General features: G+C 45.1%; 1 protein-coding gene and 1 pseudogene across 1 annotated transcript; both read right to left on the bottom strand.

The window, feature by feature from the left end:
* Positions 1-7982: 7982 nt before the first annotated feature.
* On the bottom strand, positions 7983-9232 carry LOC136933068 (uncharacterized; annotated as a pseudogene).
* A 1161-nt stretch (positions 9233-10393) lies between these two features.
* Positions 10394-11838, bottom strand: LOC136932966 (cerebellin-1-like). The gene is made up of 5 exons (XM_067228293.1): positions 11535-11838; positions 11219-11302; positions 11070-11132; positions 10856-10984; positions 10394-10715 (listed from the first exon to the last, which is right to left on the bottom strand). The coding sequence occupies exons 1-5, from the start codon at positions 11776-11778 to the stop codon at positions 10432-10434; spliced, it is 804 nt and encodes a 267-aa protein (XP_067084394.1). The 5' UTR covers positions 11779-11838; the 3' UTR covers positions 10394-10431.
* Positions 11839-17655: the final 5817 nt, after the last annotated feature.

Genomic DNA, 17655 nt, shown 5'->3' with positions numbered 1-17655 from the left:
AACTGAACCTTAATTCTCCTTCCAGTCTTGGTCTACCTCAATGGAGAAAAGCCTCACCATCAAGGCCATCATCCAGGACCAGAAGGAGATCAAGGCCCTGGCCAGTGCTGGAGCTGACATGAAGACCAGTCAGAAAAGACATCTGACTACATCTCAGCTGTCCACAGCTTCTCTGGCTGAGTCTGGCCTCGACCTCACCCTGAGGGAGGCTGGGGCTCATGCTGCTGAGGGGAAGCTGGACAGAGGCAAGGCCTCAAAGCTGGCCCTAGAGGCTGGCCTCACCAGCACCAAGACCCTGGGCCTAGAGGCTGGCCTCACCAGCACCAAAACCTTGGCCCTAGAAGCTGGCCTCACCAGCACTAAGACCTTGGCCCTAGAAGCTGGCCTCACCAGCACTAAGACCCTGGGCCTAGAAGCTGGCCTCACCAGCACCAATACCCTGGCCCTAGAAGCTGGCCTCTCCAGCACCAAGACCCTGGATCTAGAGGCTGGCCTCACCAGCACCAAGACCCTGGGCCTAGAGGCTGGCCTCACCAGCACCAAAACCTTGGCCCTAGAAGCTGGCCTCACCAGCACCAAGACCCTGGACCTAGAGGCTGGCCTCACCAGCACCAAGACCCTGGCCCTAGGAGCTGGCCTCACCAGCAGCAAGACCTTGGACCTACAGGCTTGCCTCACCAGGACCAAGATTCTGGCCATAGAAGCTGGCCTCACCAGCACTAAGACCCTGGACTTAGAGGCTGGCCTCACCAGCACTAACACCCTGGCCCTAGAAGCTGGCCTCACCAGCACTAAGACCCTGGATCTAGAGGCTGGCCTCACCAGCACCAAGACCCTGGCCCTAGAAGCTGGCCTCACCAGCACCAAGACCCTGGACCTAGAGGCTGGCCTCACCAGCACCAAGACCCTGGATCTAGAGGCTGGCCTCACCAGCAGCAAGACCCTGGATCTAGAGGCTGGCCTCACCAGCACCAAGACCCTGGATCTAAAGGCTGGCCTCACCAGCACCAAGACCATGGCCCTAGAAGCTGGCCTCACCAGCACCAAGACCCTGGATCTAGAGGCTGGCCTCACCAGCACCAAGACCCTGGATCTAGAGGCTGGCCTCACCAGCACCAAGACCCTGGATCTAGAGGCTGGCCTCACCAGCACCAAGACCCTGGATGGAGCTTCTGCCAAGATGCTGTTGCTTCTAGAAGATGAGCCACTGCTGAGCATCCATGGTGTCTTCCCTCAGGAGGCTCCAAGACTCCTCATGGTGTGAACATTAAATCATTCTTTTGTTGACAAGTTTCACCAGACTGAATAATACCATTGCACATGTGGTATGAATATGCTTCAGTTTGGAAGTTTATGCCATTGCTCTACAGTATAGTTTATGGTCTTACATGCTTAGTATTGTCTGTTCACAGACCAGTGAGGTCCCAGCTAACGTGGAACAGGAGAGCTGCATTGGTGAGTACCTTCTCAGATACCAGGAAGCTACATGCACAAGTTCTACTACATACACACTTCTCAGATACCAGGAAGCTACATGCACAAGTTCTACTACATACACACTTCTCAGATACCAGGAAGCTACATGCACAAGTTCTACTACATACACACTTCTCAGATACCAGGAAGCTACATGCACAAGTTCTACTACATACACACTTCTCAGATACCAGGAAGCTACATGCACAAGTTCTACTACATACACACTTCTCAGCTACCAGGAAGCTGTGTGGAGAACATGCAGATACAGTGTTAATGCAGGTTTTCTTCCTCAGTGGGCGGACAACAGGAGGAGGATGGAGGGGAGGAGATAAGGGGGGGGATGAGAGGATTCCTCCGTCGAATGAGGAAGCTCTTTACCTGCTGCTCTGCCTCCTCAGAAGAGGAGGACTAGAGAGGCTCCCCAACAGTGAGAGGGACCTGAGGACCAGGCAATATCATCAATATGGACCCCTTGGACATAACCTGTGTCCATCACAGAGCCTGAGCACAAAAGAAAATGTACTTTGTAGCCATGTCTTTTTTTGTGGTTGACTTTTTATTCATGGGGATTTACTGAAAATAACGTGTTTGTCAGTGTTCATTATTTTGATTTACAAATATATATACATATAGGGGAAACCTTGTGCTGTTCCGGAAGGGTCCGGGCCGTGAGCATGGTCACTGGTGTGGGGAGGGGGGAGAGCGCTGTTGTGCTGTAGCAGATTAGAGCTACCATAATGAAGGGTCAACTTGAGTCTTTTAACAACGATCAATTTCAACCTTGATATATCCATATGTGAAATCAATATTATAAAAGTTATGGCATTGTGTTCAAAAGTGTGGCAATCTAGATAGACGTTACAGTCTATAAAAAAACTGTCCTGACGGGACGTTCGCAGCTGGCTACACGATGGACGCGTGGGCGAATTGGCGTGTAGTGTGTCTAGCGGCGCTTTCCGTGGAGGACGTTGAAGACATCTTCATATTCGGAACCATGATTACAGGCTTTCTGCTGTTTGGAATAGGCGCTGGCTTTGTATATCAGAAAATCAAGGAAACGGCTGCGGCCATCAAAAGCCCCGTTAGGCTGCCCGACATGATTGATGCGGTGGGCAGAGTTGTTGGAGCTCAGACTGTGAACTTACAACGCAGTATGGATTACAACAGGGATAAGTTTGCGGCTCTGCAAAGGAAGATGGAGGACATGGAGACCTTCCTGAAGGGTGGACGTGAAAATTGAGTCGCGGCTACTCGTCAAAACAACTACCCCAATCATCCACTTTCGTCCCCGTAACCAGCAACGGCCCCTGGAGAGCGCTGAAGCGAGACTATCTTACATTTACATTTAGTCATTTAGCAGACGGTCTTATCCAGAGCGACTTACAGTAAGTACAGGGACATTCCCCCGAGGCAAGTAGGGTGAAGTGCCTTGCCCAAGGACACAACGTGAGTTGGCATGACCGGGAATCGAACTGGCAACCTTTGGATTACTAGCCCGATTCCCTCACCGCTCAGCCACCTGACTACCTATCTTGCTCTTCCCTTCCCCCCCCCCCACCGACATCTGTGGTGGGGGGGGGGGGGGGGGGTCCTTGGTCTGCCCGGGTCATGACCAAGGATGTCTCCTTGCCAACACAATCTGCATAGGGAGAATCGGACTGATTGTGGCCTAGGTCGAGGGCGCCAACCCAGACCTACTCACACATTAACTTTCACCTACTACAGATATCACCACCCCCCCAACCCCATCCAACGCCTTCGCCTGCTTGTTTCCCCAGGGTGGCTGGCGGGTCTGTGTCCAGCGCCTACCATTGCTGCAGGTCTAGATGCTGCTTGTCTACCCCCCCCCACTCCCCGTTGCAAGTCACGTGTTTTTGTACATGTTGTTGTGCTCATGTGCTGAGGTTTTTGTCTCTAGGAGCATTGTCTGGGGGTTGCCTTTTTCTCTCCTCCCCTCTCCTCATGTTATGCTGTAACTTTCTAGTTGGCGCCGAAAATGGCTGCCTAGGTAGGCTCTCCTGACAAAGTAAATTCCTTGTCTGTGCAAACTTTCATGGCGAATAAACACCAATTCTGAGTCTCATTCTGATTCCAGTAGGCCATACTGCTGGGCCATGGAAGTGGAACCTGGGGTGGGGGGGGTGGGGGAGAGCAAGAGCAGGAGGGAGGCCGGGTTATCTGTCAACCACTTGCACACTTCGGTGGAGTAGATGGTGACTTCCATGTCACTATCTAGACATGGTGATGTCACTGCACCCCTGTGATGCAGGACCGGGGAGGGGGGAAACTGACGGTGACGGACGGCTGGCGACGATCAAACTCCATCAGGCCCAGCAGAACCAGCTCAAACACCACGTCTGGGATGCTCAGGGGACGATCTGAACACAGTTCCCAGGAGTCAGGGTTAGGGTTAGCTCTCAGTCTCTCACATCTCTGATTCTGATGAAGTCAGGTGAGATGAGAGGAGTCAGGAGGTGTCCAGGTCATTAGACCAATTTGTCCTTGAAAAACAATGTCAGACAGGTTGGTTTCCACAGAGACAGTGGACTATACAATGGACACAGTGGACACCTTTAGAATGTGTAAGGTCACAGCCCCCATGCTAAAGTTGCACAGTGGGATTGACTTGCAAGGTAAAAGCTTTGTGAGCTTGGCACATTTTAAAGAGCATAAAGTGACCTTTAGGGGGCAGAGGGGGGGACTCAATCCAGAAACTCCTTCTCCAGTCTCTCCTGCTGGGGGACCAGCAGGCTGCAGAAGGCCTCCTGCCGTGCCACCAGCCCCTCCTCCAGCGACTCCCTTGACCATATCCAGTCTGGGGGAAGGGAGGTGAGGGGGAAGAAGGTGTGTGGGAGGGGGAGTATGGGAGATGGGGAGAAGAGGGGAAGGAGAAGAGGGGGTGGGAGGACAAACGGAGTCAGAAGAAGAGGGGTAGAGGGAGAGGAGAGTCAAACCTTAAAATATAGTATCATTCAAATCACTGCTGTTATGTGACGTCTATTGACCAAGACTAGATTTGAAGGAGGTGTCGGAGTCATAACCTTGTCAACAAACCAGAGTATGAACAGAAGTGACATCATACCAACAAGGTGTGATGTAGTCTGGCCCAGCCTGGCTCTGAGCTACTGCTGCTACTGTCTGCGTCCTCATGGGGTTGTAGCACTAAATCATTCTGATTATCCTAACACCCTTACTCATTCATTGAATATGTATGAGTCTGGAGTTTGTCTTCCTAGCTCTGACCATAGCACAGTGTGAAAGAAAGGAGGACCAATACATCCACATGCAAAGTAACATTTTATTAAGTAAATAGCAAATTAACATTCAATAGGAATAAAGAACAAATACTCCTCGTTAAGACAGTCGCAGTGAAATAAAACTAGATGAGCACAGGAATTCCTTTGGTTAAGAAGACTCACACCTTTCTTTGGAAAACACACTAATCATTTTAGTTGTGAAGTGCATTAGGGTACAGCACAGGGTCTAGAAAAACCTGAACCATGTGAAACAGTAAAGCCAGTCTTAAATGCGCTGAGGAAGGTATATGCTATACCATGAATGCAACATTGTGCTTTTTGAAAGGGTTATAATTGATAAGTACGTTAAATAATTACTCTAAATTAATAATATAGATTACTATACAAGGACTATAAAACACATGCCAATTTTGGAGGAACTCATTCTAGAAAGCTGTTTGGATGATTAAAGCTACACAGATTGTGAGAATACCAAACTTGTAGCTGATGCCAGTTGAGGCTGAAACTGTGGTTGTCTTGAAAACGGCAGTAGATTTTTGGGCGATACCAGCAGTAGTTGTGGCACCAGCTGTGGTTGTTATTGTAGAAGCAGCTGTGGATGTTGAAGGAGCAGCAGTGGTTGTAGGAGCAACTATTGATGTAGGAGCAGCAGTGGCTGTTGGCACTGTTTTGGTTGTTGCAGGAGCAGCTGTGGATGTTGCAGGAGCAGCTGTGGATGTTGGCACTGTTGTGGTTGTTGCTGGGATAGCTGTGGTTGTTGCTGGGATAGCTGTGGTTGTTGCTGGGATAGCTGTGGATGTTGCAGGAGCAGCTGTGGATGTTGCAGGAGCAGCTGTGGATGTTGCAGGAGCAGCTGTGGATGTTGCAGGAGCAGCTGTGGATGTTGCAGGAGCAGCTGTGGATGTTGCAGGAGCAGCTGTGGTTGTTGCAGGAGCAGCTGTGGTTGTTGCAGGAGCAGCTGTGGTTGTTGCAGGAGCAGCTGTGGTTGTTGCAGGAGCAGCTGTGGTTGTTGCAGGAGCAGCTGTGGTTGTTGCAGGAGCAGCTGTGGTTGTTGCAGCTGTGGTTGTTGCAGCTGTGGTTGTTGCAGCTGTGGTTGTTGCAGGAGCAACTGTCGATGTTGGCACTGTGGATGTTGCAGGAGCAACTGTGGATGTTGCAGGAGCAGCTGTGGATGTTGCAGGAGCAGCTGTGGTTGTTGCAGGAGCAGCTGTGGTTGTTGCAGGAGCAGCTGTGGTTGTTGCAGGAGCAGCTGTGGTTGTTGCAGGAGCAGCTGTGGTTGTTGCAGGAGCAGCTGTGGTTGTTGCAGGAGCAGCTGTGATTGTTGCAGGAGCAGCTGTGATTGTTGCAGGAGCAGCTGTGATTGTTGCAGGAGCAGCTGTGGTTGTTGCAGGAGCAGCTGTGGTTGTTGCAGGAGCAGCTGTGGTTGTTGCAGGAGCAGCTGTGGTTGTTGCAGGAGCAGCTGTGGTTGTTGCAGGAGCAGCTGTGGTTGTTGCTGGGACAGCTGTGGTTGTTGCAGGAGTTGTAGTTTGACAACTCCCCAAACCTATTTAGTTGATCAATGCTCATTATTTTCCAAATGTTTGAAATTGAAAATATAAATGATTTACCTCAGTTCAATGCTATTAGAATACATTAAAATCACTTACTAATAATCAAAAGTAGCAGAAGCATTTTATGTCCAATCATTTTTCCTTCGATTCTGAAAGAATCTAAAATAAATGGCGTACGCAACTTCATTGAATTAGAGAAATGTTGCAGTTATGTCTTTGTCAGTCACAAGTCTAGTGTGTTTGTATTTTCAGCATAATAATATTAATCAACATTTTATAAGCATCTTGTATTCCAGTAACATTGAAATTGCAGTTATTCCGATGTCAGTTTAAGATGGCATGGAATGGTGATCATTATTCAACTTTTAGCGCAATATTAATTTGTATTCATTCAAATACACTATATTATTAATACAGATGTTTAACATGAATTAATTTCTTTGATCAGAATTGTACATTTTCTGATAACTATTCAGTTTTAAACATTTGAACACTTACCAATATTAAAAGGAGTTTAACTTCACTCAGCTAATTCAGAGATGCTCCCTCTTCTCTCCTGCTGTGTTCAAGTCTGTCATGGCCTTTTCAGCATGAGCTTTTATTGAGGAGGTGTCCACCTGTATGACATCAGAAGAGAGTTTTGCATGTGTCAGAGCCAGGACTCGAACTCGGGTCTCCGGTGTGAGGGTCTGACTCACAATCCTGGAGCTACTGGAGGATGGTGAACCCAATTGTAAGACGCATTTTGGAGAACATGAGATGCAGAATATATTTTATATTAACTCATATTATAAGAGTTCTAGCAATAATCCACAGCTGGAGCAAAAAACAGCAAAAAGTAGTCTTAAAAAACCAAAACCAAAAGGGCATTCCACTAAAATATTCCAAAGATGAAAAAAAATCTTAAAACAAACAACTCCAGAGGAAGAAAAAAAAGCCAAAACAAACCTGAGGAAGGGAATACTCCGCTGGCAACAGAAAATACAATGGCTCAGAGTTAGCGAATACTTACCCAGGCAACTGGCTTCAGAACAACTAAACACCAAGCAAGGAAGCTATGAGGCAGAGTCACTTAAATACACAGCTGAACGAGACCCATGTGAACCTGATAACATTAATTACAAGCTGAGTGAGCCGGGCATGAGGGCACCATGAGGACCTCTAGAGGTCAAAATACAACAAGACAAGCAAAATACTGACCATATGTAAGGGAAAAACAGGGTGGAATTGTCATGACATACCATGCCTTTCCCCTTTCAGTGTTGTGACATCACATTATCATCGTCAGTCCATCTTGACACACCAAAACTATTCTTGGGCAAGTTGTCTTTTACCAAAGTAATTGTGAAAAGCCTGTAATACATATCTGTTAGATAAAAGTGGTAATGTTTCCAAGTTGTACCAACAAGTTATTGAACAACAACTGTTAATCCTCCTGAATAATGTATTATTTAAAAAATGTTCACTCTGAAATGAATATGTGAAGTATGCAGTTCATGACATTTTTTCACATGACAGAAATATGCTTTGAGTCAATAAGGAAGAAACATCTTGTTCAAGTATTCAATTGGACGCACCCTTGTCTGTTGATCACACACCCATTTCTGCCACAGTACAGTGCTTAGTAACTGCACCTCTGTCATATCTTGTCACTCTTCCTATGTAACATCTATTAATGTCAGACAAATTCTATACTTTAGTACACTCCTCTCACTGGTGCTGTGAACACACCTGAAGAGGGGCAGTAGCAAAAGGAAAAAACAACATTTTGTTTCACAGTGATTGAAATGTTGACTGATGAATGGAGTCCCATTGTTGGGGCTACTCTGATGTCAAGGTGTGTGCTCTCGGTGAGCATATCCAGAACTGTACCTGTTACTGGGCTGTAGGTGTTGCCTATGTTGGTGAAGACTTTGCTATAGACCAGTGCTGTAGGGTCCAACAGCTCCTGAATCAGTTAGAGCCGTGTAGAATGCCACCTTTGGTCTGGCTGTTAATAACATGTAGAGATGCTGAATATGATAGCCAAGTAATGCAGCATTATATTGGTGTGGGAAGAACACTCTGTATTTACCCTCATTCTCTGCCTTCAGTTTTTCCACGTGGCGTTCACTGAGACTTAGCCTTGCTTCCAGAGCTACAAACACAGAATGAAGCATGAATTGATGTATGATTCTACTACATTTATTTCCATTTTCGTCTAAAAAATATGTTCACCATTACCTGAGTTCTCTGTCTGTAGATCTTTGCCCTCTCCTTCACTGGCCGTCAGCCTGACCTTCAGGGTGACAAGATCTGCAGCCTGGGCTTGAAGGTCAAACATGTAACAGAAAGTAAAATGTACGTCTTCATAAATATATATATTTACATTTAGTCATTTAGCAGACACTCTTATCCAGAGCGACTTACAGTAAGTACAAGTAAATCAGACAGGATTACATGTTCTTAAAACCTTCTTCTTCTTGATTTATCATGACAAGTAGCCATTTGGTAATATTTAGTAATGCATTATACAGTAACGCAATCAGGTCAAATATTACCTGCGTTGTCTCTTCTCATCTCTTCCACGTGACTCCGGGTGACAGACAGATGGTCCTTGAAGAACTGTAACTGAGTCTGGGTGACCGACAGCTGGTCCATGTAGACCGACAGCTCCACCTTCTGAGCCACCACCATGTCTCTCAGAGCCCTCAGTTCAGTCAGGATGAACTGAATTGCATCATCGCTCACGCTGCCTCCTGTTTGTGGTTCACCGAGACTGTTCGTGGTGTCGTTCTCTGGGCCCCCCGTGCGGTCTCCCTGGGCCCGTGTCACAGACAGACAGAGCAGCAGACCCCAGGAGGAGGAGAGCCCAGGAGGAGGAGGGAGCGGGTGTGTGCCAGTTCTTCTTGGAGGGAAAGTATCGTTTTGGACCGAGGTGTCGTATGTCTCACAGGTGAGTAACATGCTTATGAAGCCTGGATCAGTTTGAGTTTCTCTATAAGCTTTCGGGAGATGTCAAGTAAAATATATCTAGAATGTTTTCGCTGCAAACATTAAACACACAGCACAGAGACTCTCCAAGTCATAACCCCACACACTGACACTGTTGCCAGGGGAATCTGTTTTCCAAAACAGATGGTGATTTTCATGGTTAACACAGTGGGAGAAAAAGCATGTGTGGGATTGGCCCCCAGCCTTACACACACACGCATGCACACACACACTACACATACACACCACACACACACGCACACCACACACACATACACACCACACACTCCCCCCCCACACACACACACAGCAGACAGAGCCTATAACAAGTGATAATGAAGTAACTCATCCAGTTTCACAAGTGAATGTGGGTGTGAATATGTCAGACAGAAAATCTCATGAATTCAAACTTCCTTGTGCTGAATGACACGAGGAAATGTCAAAATACCCTCCTGCATCCACGCTTCTTTCCATTTCTGTATCTTTTCTACCTCTCACATTCTCTCGCTTTCAGCTCCACTCACCTACACACCCCTCCCAGCAACCCTGAGTTAACCGGCCCAGAGTCAAGACAAACTGCCCTGGACAGCTGGACGGAGGGAGAAAAGGAGGCAAATCACAAGAAGAGTGGAAAAAATACCAAAACACACAAGACTTTTAAAAAAACAATGCTGTCAGTACTGTATAGTATTCCTTTCACTTGGTTTTTAGAAATGTAGAACTATTCTACATGAAACTCACCACATACATTGCTATTTTTGCTTCGTGTTTTTAGTATGACTGCCTACGTATTGTGTTGGATTAAATTACCTGTAAACTTGAATACCTGGTTCCATCGTTGTTCTGGTTTGGCAAAGCAGGCTAAGTTTTATATATATACTGTATATGTTAATATTATGATGATGAGTATTGCTTTATTATTACTAGCTTAATGTTATTGTTAATGCCATCATTGTGGTGTTAACTGACACGTTGCATAACCATAACAATATTGTGGTTAGCAGACATCATTTATAAATCTTCGTCTTTACTCCAGATAAACACTTCAACAATGCTGACAGCCCACACATTTATCACCATATCAGCTCTCCACCAGTCTCGACTTCACTCTTGAACTAATACAGGGGTCGAGGAGGAATTGCAGCTTTATTAAGATCTGGGTCATGTGTGTTTTACATGGGGAAGAGAAGGAAACCACTGAAGGTGTTATAATTATCAGAATTATCATACAGGCATCTGCCTCTTGGAAGATGCATCATAATCCTATCTCCCTGCTCCAACTCCAGAGTGACAGCATTTGCTACATATCTCCATTGACCGCTGGTATTGTAGCCACTGTTGAACATGATCCTGAGGTCGTTCTTGTACATGTAAACTCCTATGGTCTCAGAATTACGGTGGTCCGCGGCAGTAAACCTGAAGTAGTAGACTCCTCTCACTGGCGCTGTGAACACACCTGAAGAGGGGCAGTAGCAAGAGGAAAAAAACATTTTGTTTCACAAATGATTGAAATGTTGACTGATGAATGGAGTCCCATTGTTGGGGCTACTCTGATGTCAAGGTGTGTGCTCTAACTGAGCATATCCAGAACTGTACCTGTTACTGGGCTGTAGGGGTTGCCTATGTTGGTGAAGACTTTGCTATAGACCAGTGGTGTGTCAGTCCTGTAGGGTCCAACAGCTCCTGAATCAGTTAGAGCCGTGTAGAATGCCACCTTTGGTCTGCCTGTTAATAATATGTAGAAAATGCTGAATATGATAGCCAAGTAATGCAACATTATATTGGTGTGGGAAGAACAGTCTGTATTTACCCTCATTTTCTGCCTTCAGTTCTTCCACGTGGCGTTCACTGAGACTTAGTCTGGCTTCCAGGGCTATGCATACAGAATTAAGCATTTATTCATGTATGATTCAACAACATTTATTTCCATTATTGTCTAAAAACTATGTTCACCATTACCCAAGTTCTCTGTCTGTAGATCTTTGCCCTCTCCTTCACTGGCCGTCAGCCTGGTCTTCAGGGTGACAATATCTGCAGCCTGGGCTTGAAGGTCAAACATGAAACAGAAAGTAGAATGTATGTCTTCATAAATATATACATATATATATCAAGAAAAAGTACAAGGCCTATAAAAACACTGTGCTTTTTCACAAAGACAGGATTAAGTCTTCTTCTTAAAACCTTCTTCTTGTTCTTTTTGATTTGTCATGACAAGTAGCCATTTTGTAATATTTAGTAATGCATGATACAGTAACGCAACCAGGTAAAATATTACCTGTGTTTTCTCTTCTCATCTCTTCCACCTGACTCTGCGTGACCGACAGCTGGTCCTTGAAGAACTGTAACTGAGTCTGGGTGACGCTCAGCTGGACCCTCTGGTCCACCACCTCTGTCTTCAGTTCCTCCACTTGACCCTGGCTAGCTGTCATCCTGTTCTCCATGTTTGTCCGCTCCACCTTCTGAGCCACCACCATGTCTCTCAGAGCCCTCAGTTCAGTCAGGATGGCACCATCGCTCATGCAGCCTCTTGTTTGGGGTTCACCGAGTCTGTTTGTGGCGTTGTTCTCTGGGCCTCCTGTGCGGTCTCCCTGGACCCGTGTCACAGCCAGACAGAGCAGCAGAACCACAGTGTCTATCTTCATCCTGAAGGTTAGTAGAGTGCTGTCACCCTCCGTGTTCAGTCCCTGTTTTTATATGCATCCAGGTTGGTCACACACGTGAGAACTCAAACACCTGGAAATGAGAATAAATAGGTCAAACCCAGGACCTTGAGAAGAGTTAACTATTAAATGGACCTCATGGCCAAGAGAGAACCTGAATCAGCAGGAATCTATGTTGTCTGATCACATTCTGTTCCTTTTGTCAGTTTTCTCATAATTGTTCCCACATTGTGACCCACAGCTATGTTGTGACAACCCTTCGTGATAAAAAAATAAAGTGAAACATTTTCTTTATCCTTCACTCTGTCTCCGGGTCTTTGTGACCCCCCTGCAGTGTTCGCGTTGTGTATTACGACACTGCCACCCTTGCGACAATTTATTCACCTCTTACGAACTGGGACACAACCTCATGACAACGAGAAACATTACCATAGCAGCTGGGTGGAATGCTCAGACAGGTATCTCCTGATCTTCCGGATGTTGTAGAGGGTGAAAATGCTAGTCCAAGCACTTGACCTCTCAAAGTTCTTCCCTTTGGGACTTATTTGGTTTCACAATGTATGCTTAATGTTTGGCTACCCCAATGTTTGGGGCTATCTCGTTGTTATGATCAGTGACCTATGCACTTTTGTAAAACTCTCTCTTGGAAGTCGCTTTGGATAAAAGCGTCTGCTAAATTCATAAATGTAAATGGTTTGCACGGTCTGAAAGAACAGGTCGGAGCTCCCGTCTGAGCTGCTGACGAAGACTCGACGGGTGCTGTAGTCGCAGTTCGCCTTCACTCCCACCACCACTCTAGTTTTAAAGAATATATTGTGCTTATTAAAGTTATGCATTGTGCTTATTAAAGTTATGAACTTAGAAGTGTGCCCAGGCTTAAACATTGGGTCTCACACTGAGTGTGGGAAGCAGGCTGTTCTTTGTGTCTCTATCTCTTCATTTTCAGAAACAACCTTGAAACCGGATGGAGACGGCACCCGAGCAGGTGGGACGCGTAGGCAAGAACAACTCCCTGATGCACGAGAGAACAAGCTCAACCCTCTTTTCATCTTTCTGTTTTAATTGCACTGTATATTATATGCTGGGGAGGGAAAGATAGCCAGTTGGACTTCGTGAACCAGCCCAAACTCTGTTGCGGGTAGGGAAACGTAGACAACCCCAGAGCTCTGTACTTGTTGATTTCCATCTGCTGCATTAAAGCTGATATTATCGGACCTCTGCGACTCCAGACCACTCTTTCTAGAACACAGATTTGTGTCATAGAATACCATCATTACATATTGGAATAGACACATAAAGAATTAGAATCCTTCAGTTTCCTACCTCGCAAAGAAAAACAAGAACGTTTTACTCATAAGTACACGCCACACAGACGCTAAAATCAGTGACAGAGACGACGGGAAACCGACCATCGTCCTAGACTACAACTAAGGAGCTGAGACAATCTAGATAAGGTCGTCGCTTACTACAGCTGTAAAAGGAAGACTTTACTCTTTAGAGGACGCATCACAGATCATTTTTCAATTTGAGGGAGCGCCATGATCTGTGATGCGTCCTCTAAAGACCCGGCAATTCAATCAATTTCCCGGCACATTTGCAATGTAATTCAATGCAGTGCACACCGCCCCCTACCGAACAAGATGGGTAGCTCGGTCAGCAGGGAGCTGAAGAAGAGCGGCTACTGACGTCACTCTGCTGCGCCGCTCAGATTGCTTTTTCGTTTTCGAATTATGGGCAGTACTTTGCGGGCAGACCACGAAAACGAAAACCAATGTCCGCTCTGTTTTCTTTTTGATGATGGCATAAAATGTGCAGTCTTGAAGAAGAAAATGCAAATGCAAATAGAATGATTGATTACTAATTGTATTTATGAGTCCAATAATGCAGCCACATTCTTAAAATGAAAAAGCATTTCTGCAAATGCATTTTAATTTTACATTTCAAATTGAATTTTGGTATCTATTTGCTGGGGCATATTTTGAAAATTAAATCTCAAATGTCTATTTCTTTTTCATTTTAATTAAGTGAAAGATTGAGCACTCTTGAAGAAGAAAATTAAAATGCAAATAGGATGATTGATTACTACCGTATTTCTTCGAATAAACGCCGCCCTCGAATAAACGCCGCACCCAAAAAAATCTGATTAAATCTGTTAAATTCAACCCCAGTATTTATTACACATGTACATAACTTTCTGCACAGCTTTCTGTTTGAAAGCTAACATTTATGAACGTTTAGGCATGCTGCTTCAAATTTCTACACAATGTGGAACACTTGTATTTGAGACAGTTGTATTACCAACGCACACCTAATTGATAGCCAACGAGAAAGGGAGTTTCCGCACTCATAGACAAACAAAGAATAGACAAGGAGGTCAGCGGTAGTAGCCTAAATGGAACCTGCGTTTTTAGCTGCATGATTCATTTGTCACAATGCCAGCAACGAAGTTGTCTATGGCTGCACTGCAGCTACAATTCACAAAATCTCTCTTACTAATTAAATGCCGCCCTCGAATAAACGCCGCCCTCGAATAAACGCTGTACCAAAAATGAACGTTATTTAATAAACGCTGCAGCGTTTATTCGAAGAAATACGGTAATTTCATTTATGAGTCAAATAGCTTTTTCATTCTTAGAATGAAAAAGCATTTCTGCAAATGCATTTTAATTTAAATTTTGGTCACGATTTGCTTCCATAAAGTACAGGGGTCTCATTTATAAAACTGAGCGTAAGATTCTTACTAAAAGTGTACGTACGCCCAAAAGCCAAAAATGGCATACGCCCCCCAAAAAATCTGATTTATAAAACTGTGCGTACGCACACCTGTAAGCTTTATAAATCACAGATTAACCACAAGTGTGCGTACGTGAATCAGCATTTTACCCCACCCTGAACACGCCCATTTTTTACCAGAAATGGTCAATGCAAAGCACCTCATGAATGCTAATCATGACCCATGTGATCCTGCGCCGATCACAGTCCCCAGCCCTGTGGCTACCTCTGCTTAAACTGACATTTACCAACTCTGACCCAAGTTGAACACTGGATTTTGGTGTTTCAACACCTATTGACACTTCCCTGCAGTATGACTATGTTTAGCCTATGTTCTGCACCTCTCTTTCACCAACCATCTCTGGAGTAGGGGATCCCTCACTGAATTGCTCCTCCCAAGGTTTCTTAATTTTTTTGGCCTCTGGTGAGTTTTTCTGGGAGTTTTTCCTTGTCTTGATTTTGTCTTGAACTTGTCTTAACTATTCCCTTCATAGACTTAGTACTTTCACAGCAATTGGGTATTATCTAATACGTCTTTACGCTACTACACACTCAAAAACACACGTCTGTTTCTAGCCAACGTAGATGGCGAAGGAGTGTATCTAACCAGTAATCATACGAGGGGAGTCGTCAGGTGTTTCCTGTGTAGTCAAGTGAGTTTATTTACAGAGCACATTTAAAAACAGCCAATGCCGACCAAAGTGCTGTACAAAATCATCAAGTAGGGCAGAACAACAGACAAACAACACAATTAAATGGCCTTCAAGAGGTAGATTTTTCTTTTTTTTGGGGGGGGGGGGGGGGGGGGTCAAGTTTAGTTTAGGTGACACGTATGTTAGGTAAATTATTTTAGCTGTTATGTATTCTCCTTTTGTGTATGTGTCTGTATCTGTTCATATGGGCCAGGTGCCTGATTTAAATAAATAAAATAAACAATAAGCACGAGTGACCATAAACGGACTCGAAAGCAAAATAATAAAAATATGTTTTAAGACGAGACTTAAATATCTGGGTGATGGGGATGACCTGATAAAAACTGGCAGTTTATTCCACAGACTAGGGGCTACAGCTGAAAAGGCACCATCACCTTTTGTTTTCATCCAAGTCTGTGGAATGGCTAAAAGGAACTGGTTTGATGATCTAAGGGGGCCTGGAAGTGTGATACAGCATAAGAAGATCTGAAATATACAATGGAGCCAATCCATGTAAAGCTTTAAAAACAAGTAACAACACCTTCAAATCTATTCTACGTATATTTGACTGGCAACCAGTGAAGAGAGGCCAATATCGGGGAGATATGGTCCCTTTTCCTGGTACCAGTCAACACTCGATAGAAACGATATAAGTGCATGAATAACAATTGTACCCCTCACCAGGCCAGGCAGGCTCCTGCATGCGCCTGTTCAGCACCATGCCCTTCTTCTACTGCAACATGGGCACCTGTGACTATGCCAGCAGCAATGACAAGTCCTACTGGCTTTCCACTACGGAAGCTGTGCCCATGATGCCTGTGGCTGGCAAAGAGACCTCTGTAAAGTGTGTAAAGTAACCTCCCCGGCCGTAGCTATACATAGTCAGGACACCAGCACACCCCCACAAATGGAAGAGTTTGTGGATGGGGTACTCATTCCTAATGGTAAGAACAACAATGTATTTTGGGCCTTAACGTGTCTACCTGTCGCCTTATGCAAGCCTGTGTGTGGAAGTGCCTGTTTGTAACGCATACGTACTGAACCTTGCAGCACACAGGCGCTGGTGATGAGAGGGGTGGGCAGTCTCTGACATCGTCAGGAAGCTGCCTCCGAGACTTTCGCGCCCAGCCATTTGTGGAGTGCCAGGGACCGCGTGGCACGTGCCACTACTTTGCCAACGTCTACAGTTTCTGGCTGATGCGTGTGGACAGGAGCGGACAGTTCAGCTCCTCCTCACAGGCCACGCTCAAGGATGAGAGGCAGCAGCGCCTCAATGTGGGGCGTTGCAACGTCTGCATGAAGGAGTAGTCCAGTCCTTCTTGGTCGGGTGCCTTCAACAAGTCGAGTCGGAGTAGGGAGTCAGGTGTAGGGAGTCAGGTGGCTGACCGGTTAGGGAAGCGGGTTAGTAATCAGAAGATTGCCAGTTCAATTCCCGGCCGTGCCAGATGACGTTGTGTCCTTGGGCAAGGCACTTCACCCTACTTGCCTCAGGGGGAATGTCCTTGTACTTACTGTAAGTCGCTCTGGATAAGAGCGTCTGCTAAATGACTAAATGTAAATGTAAACAAGGTCTGCCTCCAGCATACATCCTAACCAGAACTGCACTGAAAATGCACTGCGATTGGTACAAGAGGCAATATCACACCCCTACTGGTCAGAGAGGCTGTGACCATGCTTGCTGGTTACCTTTAAGTCCTTGAACATTTACTATTATATTCCTAACTTGTTTTATCCAAAGCTCATTCAGCAAACATACTTGATTATTACCCTTTATATTATCCTCTGCTGATTCATTTACAAGGATACAGTAGTATTAGATTCAGCAACTGCAGTATTTTGTTTTGTAAATTGGCTGAAAGCTTTTAATCATGTATTATGTACCCAGGACATAATATTTTTGTCAGATTACCAAAATGGAAAGGTTTAAAAAAAATTGGCCTACACAATTGTAATATGTCTAAAGTAGATTAGATTAAAAACATTTGCACATTTAAAAATACACAAAAATTACAAAGATGACAAACAAAATTACACAGTTCAAGGAGAGGCAAAATATCCATACACAATGCAAACAATTTCACAATAGTAAATATTACACAACATTTAACTACAGAAAATAAATTGGTAACACTTTAGAATAATGGTCCGTTGTTAACGAGTAGCTATGCAGGAAGTAATAGGTAGTTCTACATTAACACCAAATTTAATACTATTAACTAATATGGAACCAAGATTAACTAAGCAGTAAGTAATAGCTAATTTACGACAAAGG

This window comes from Osmerus mordax, chromosome 24 (genome assembly GCF_038355195.1).
Source record: "Osmerus mordax isolate fOsmMor3 chromosome 24, fOsmMor3.pri, whole genome shotgun sequence".
NCBI classification, from domain to species: domain Eukaryota; kingdom Metazoa; phylum Chordata; class Actinopteri; order Osmeriformes; family Osmeridae; genus Osmerus; species Osmerus mordax.
This window is presented reverse-complemented; position numbering and strand designations above follow the sequence as displayed.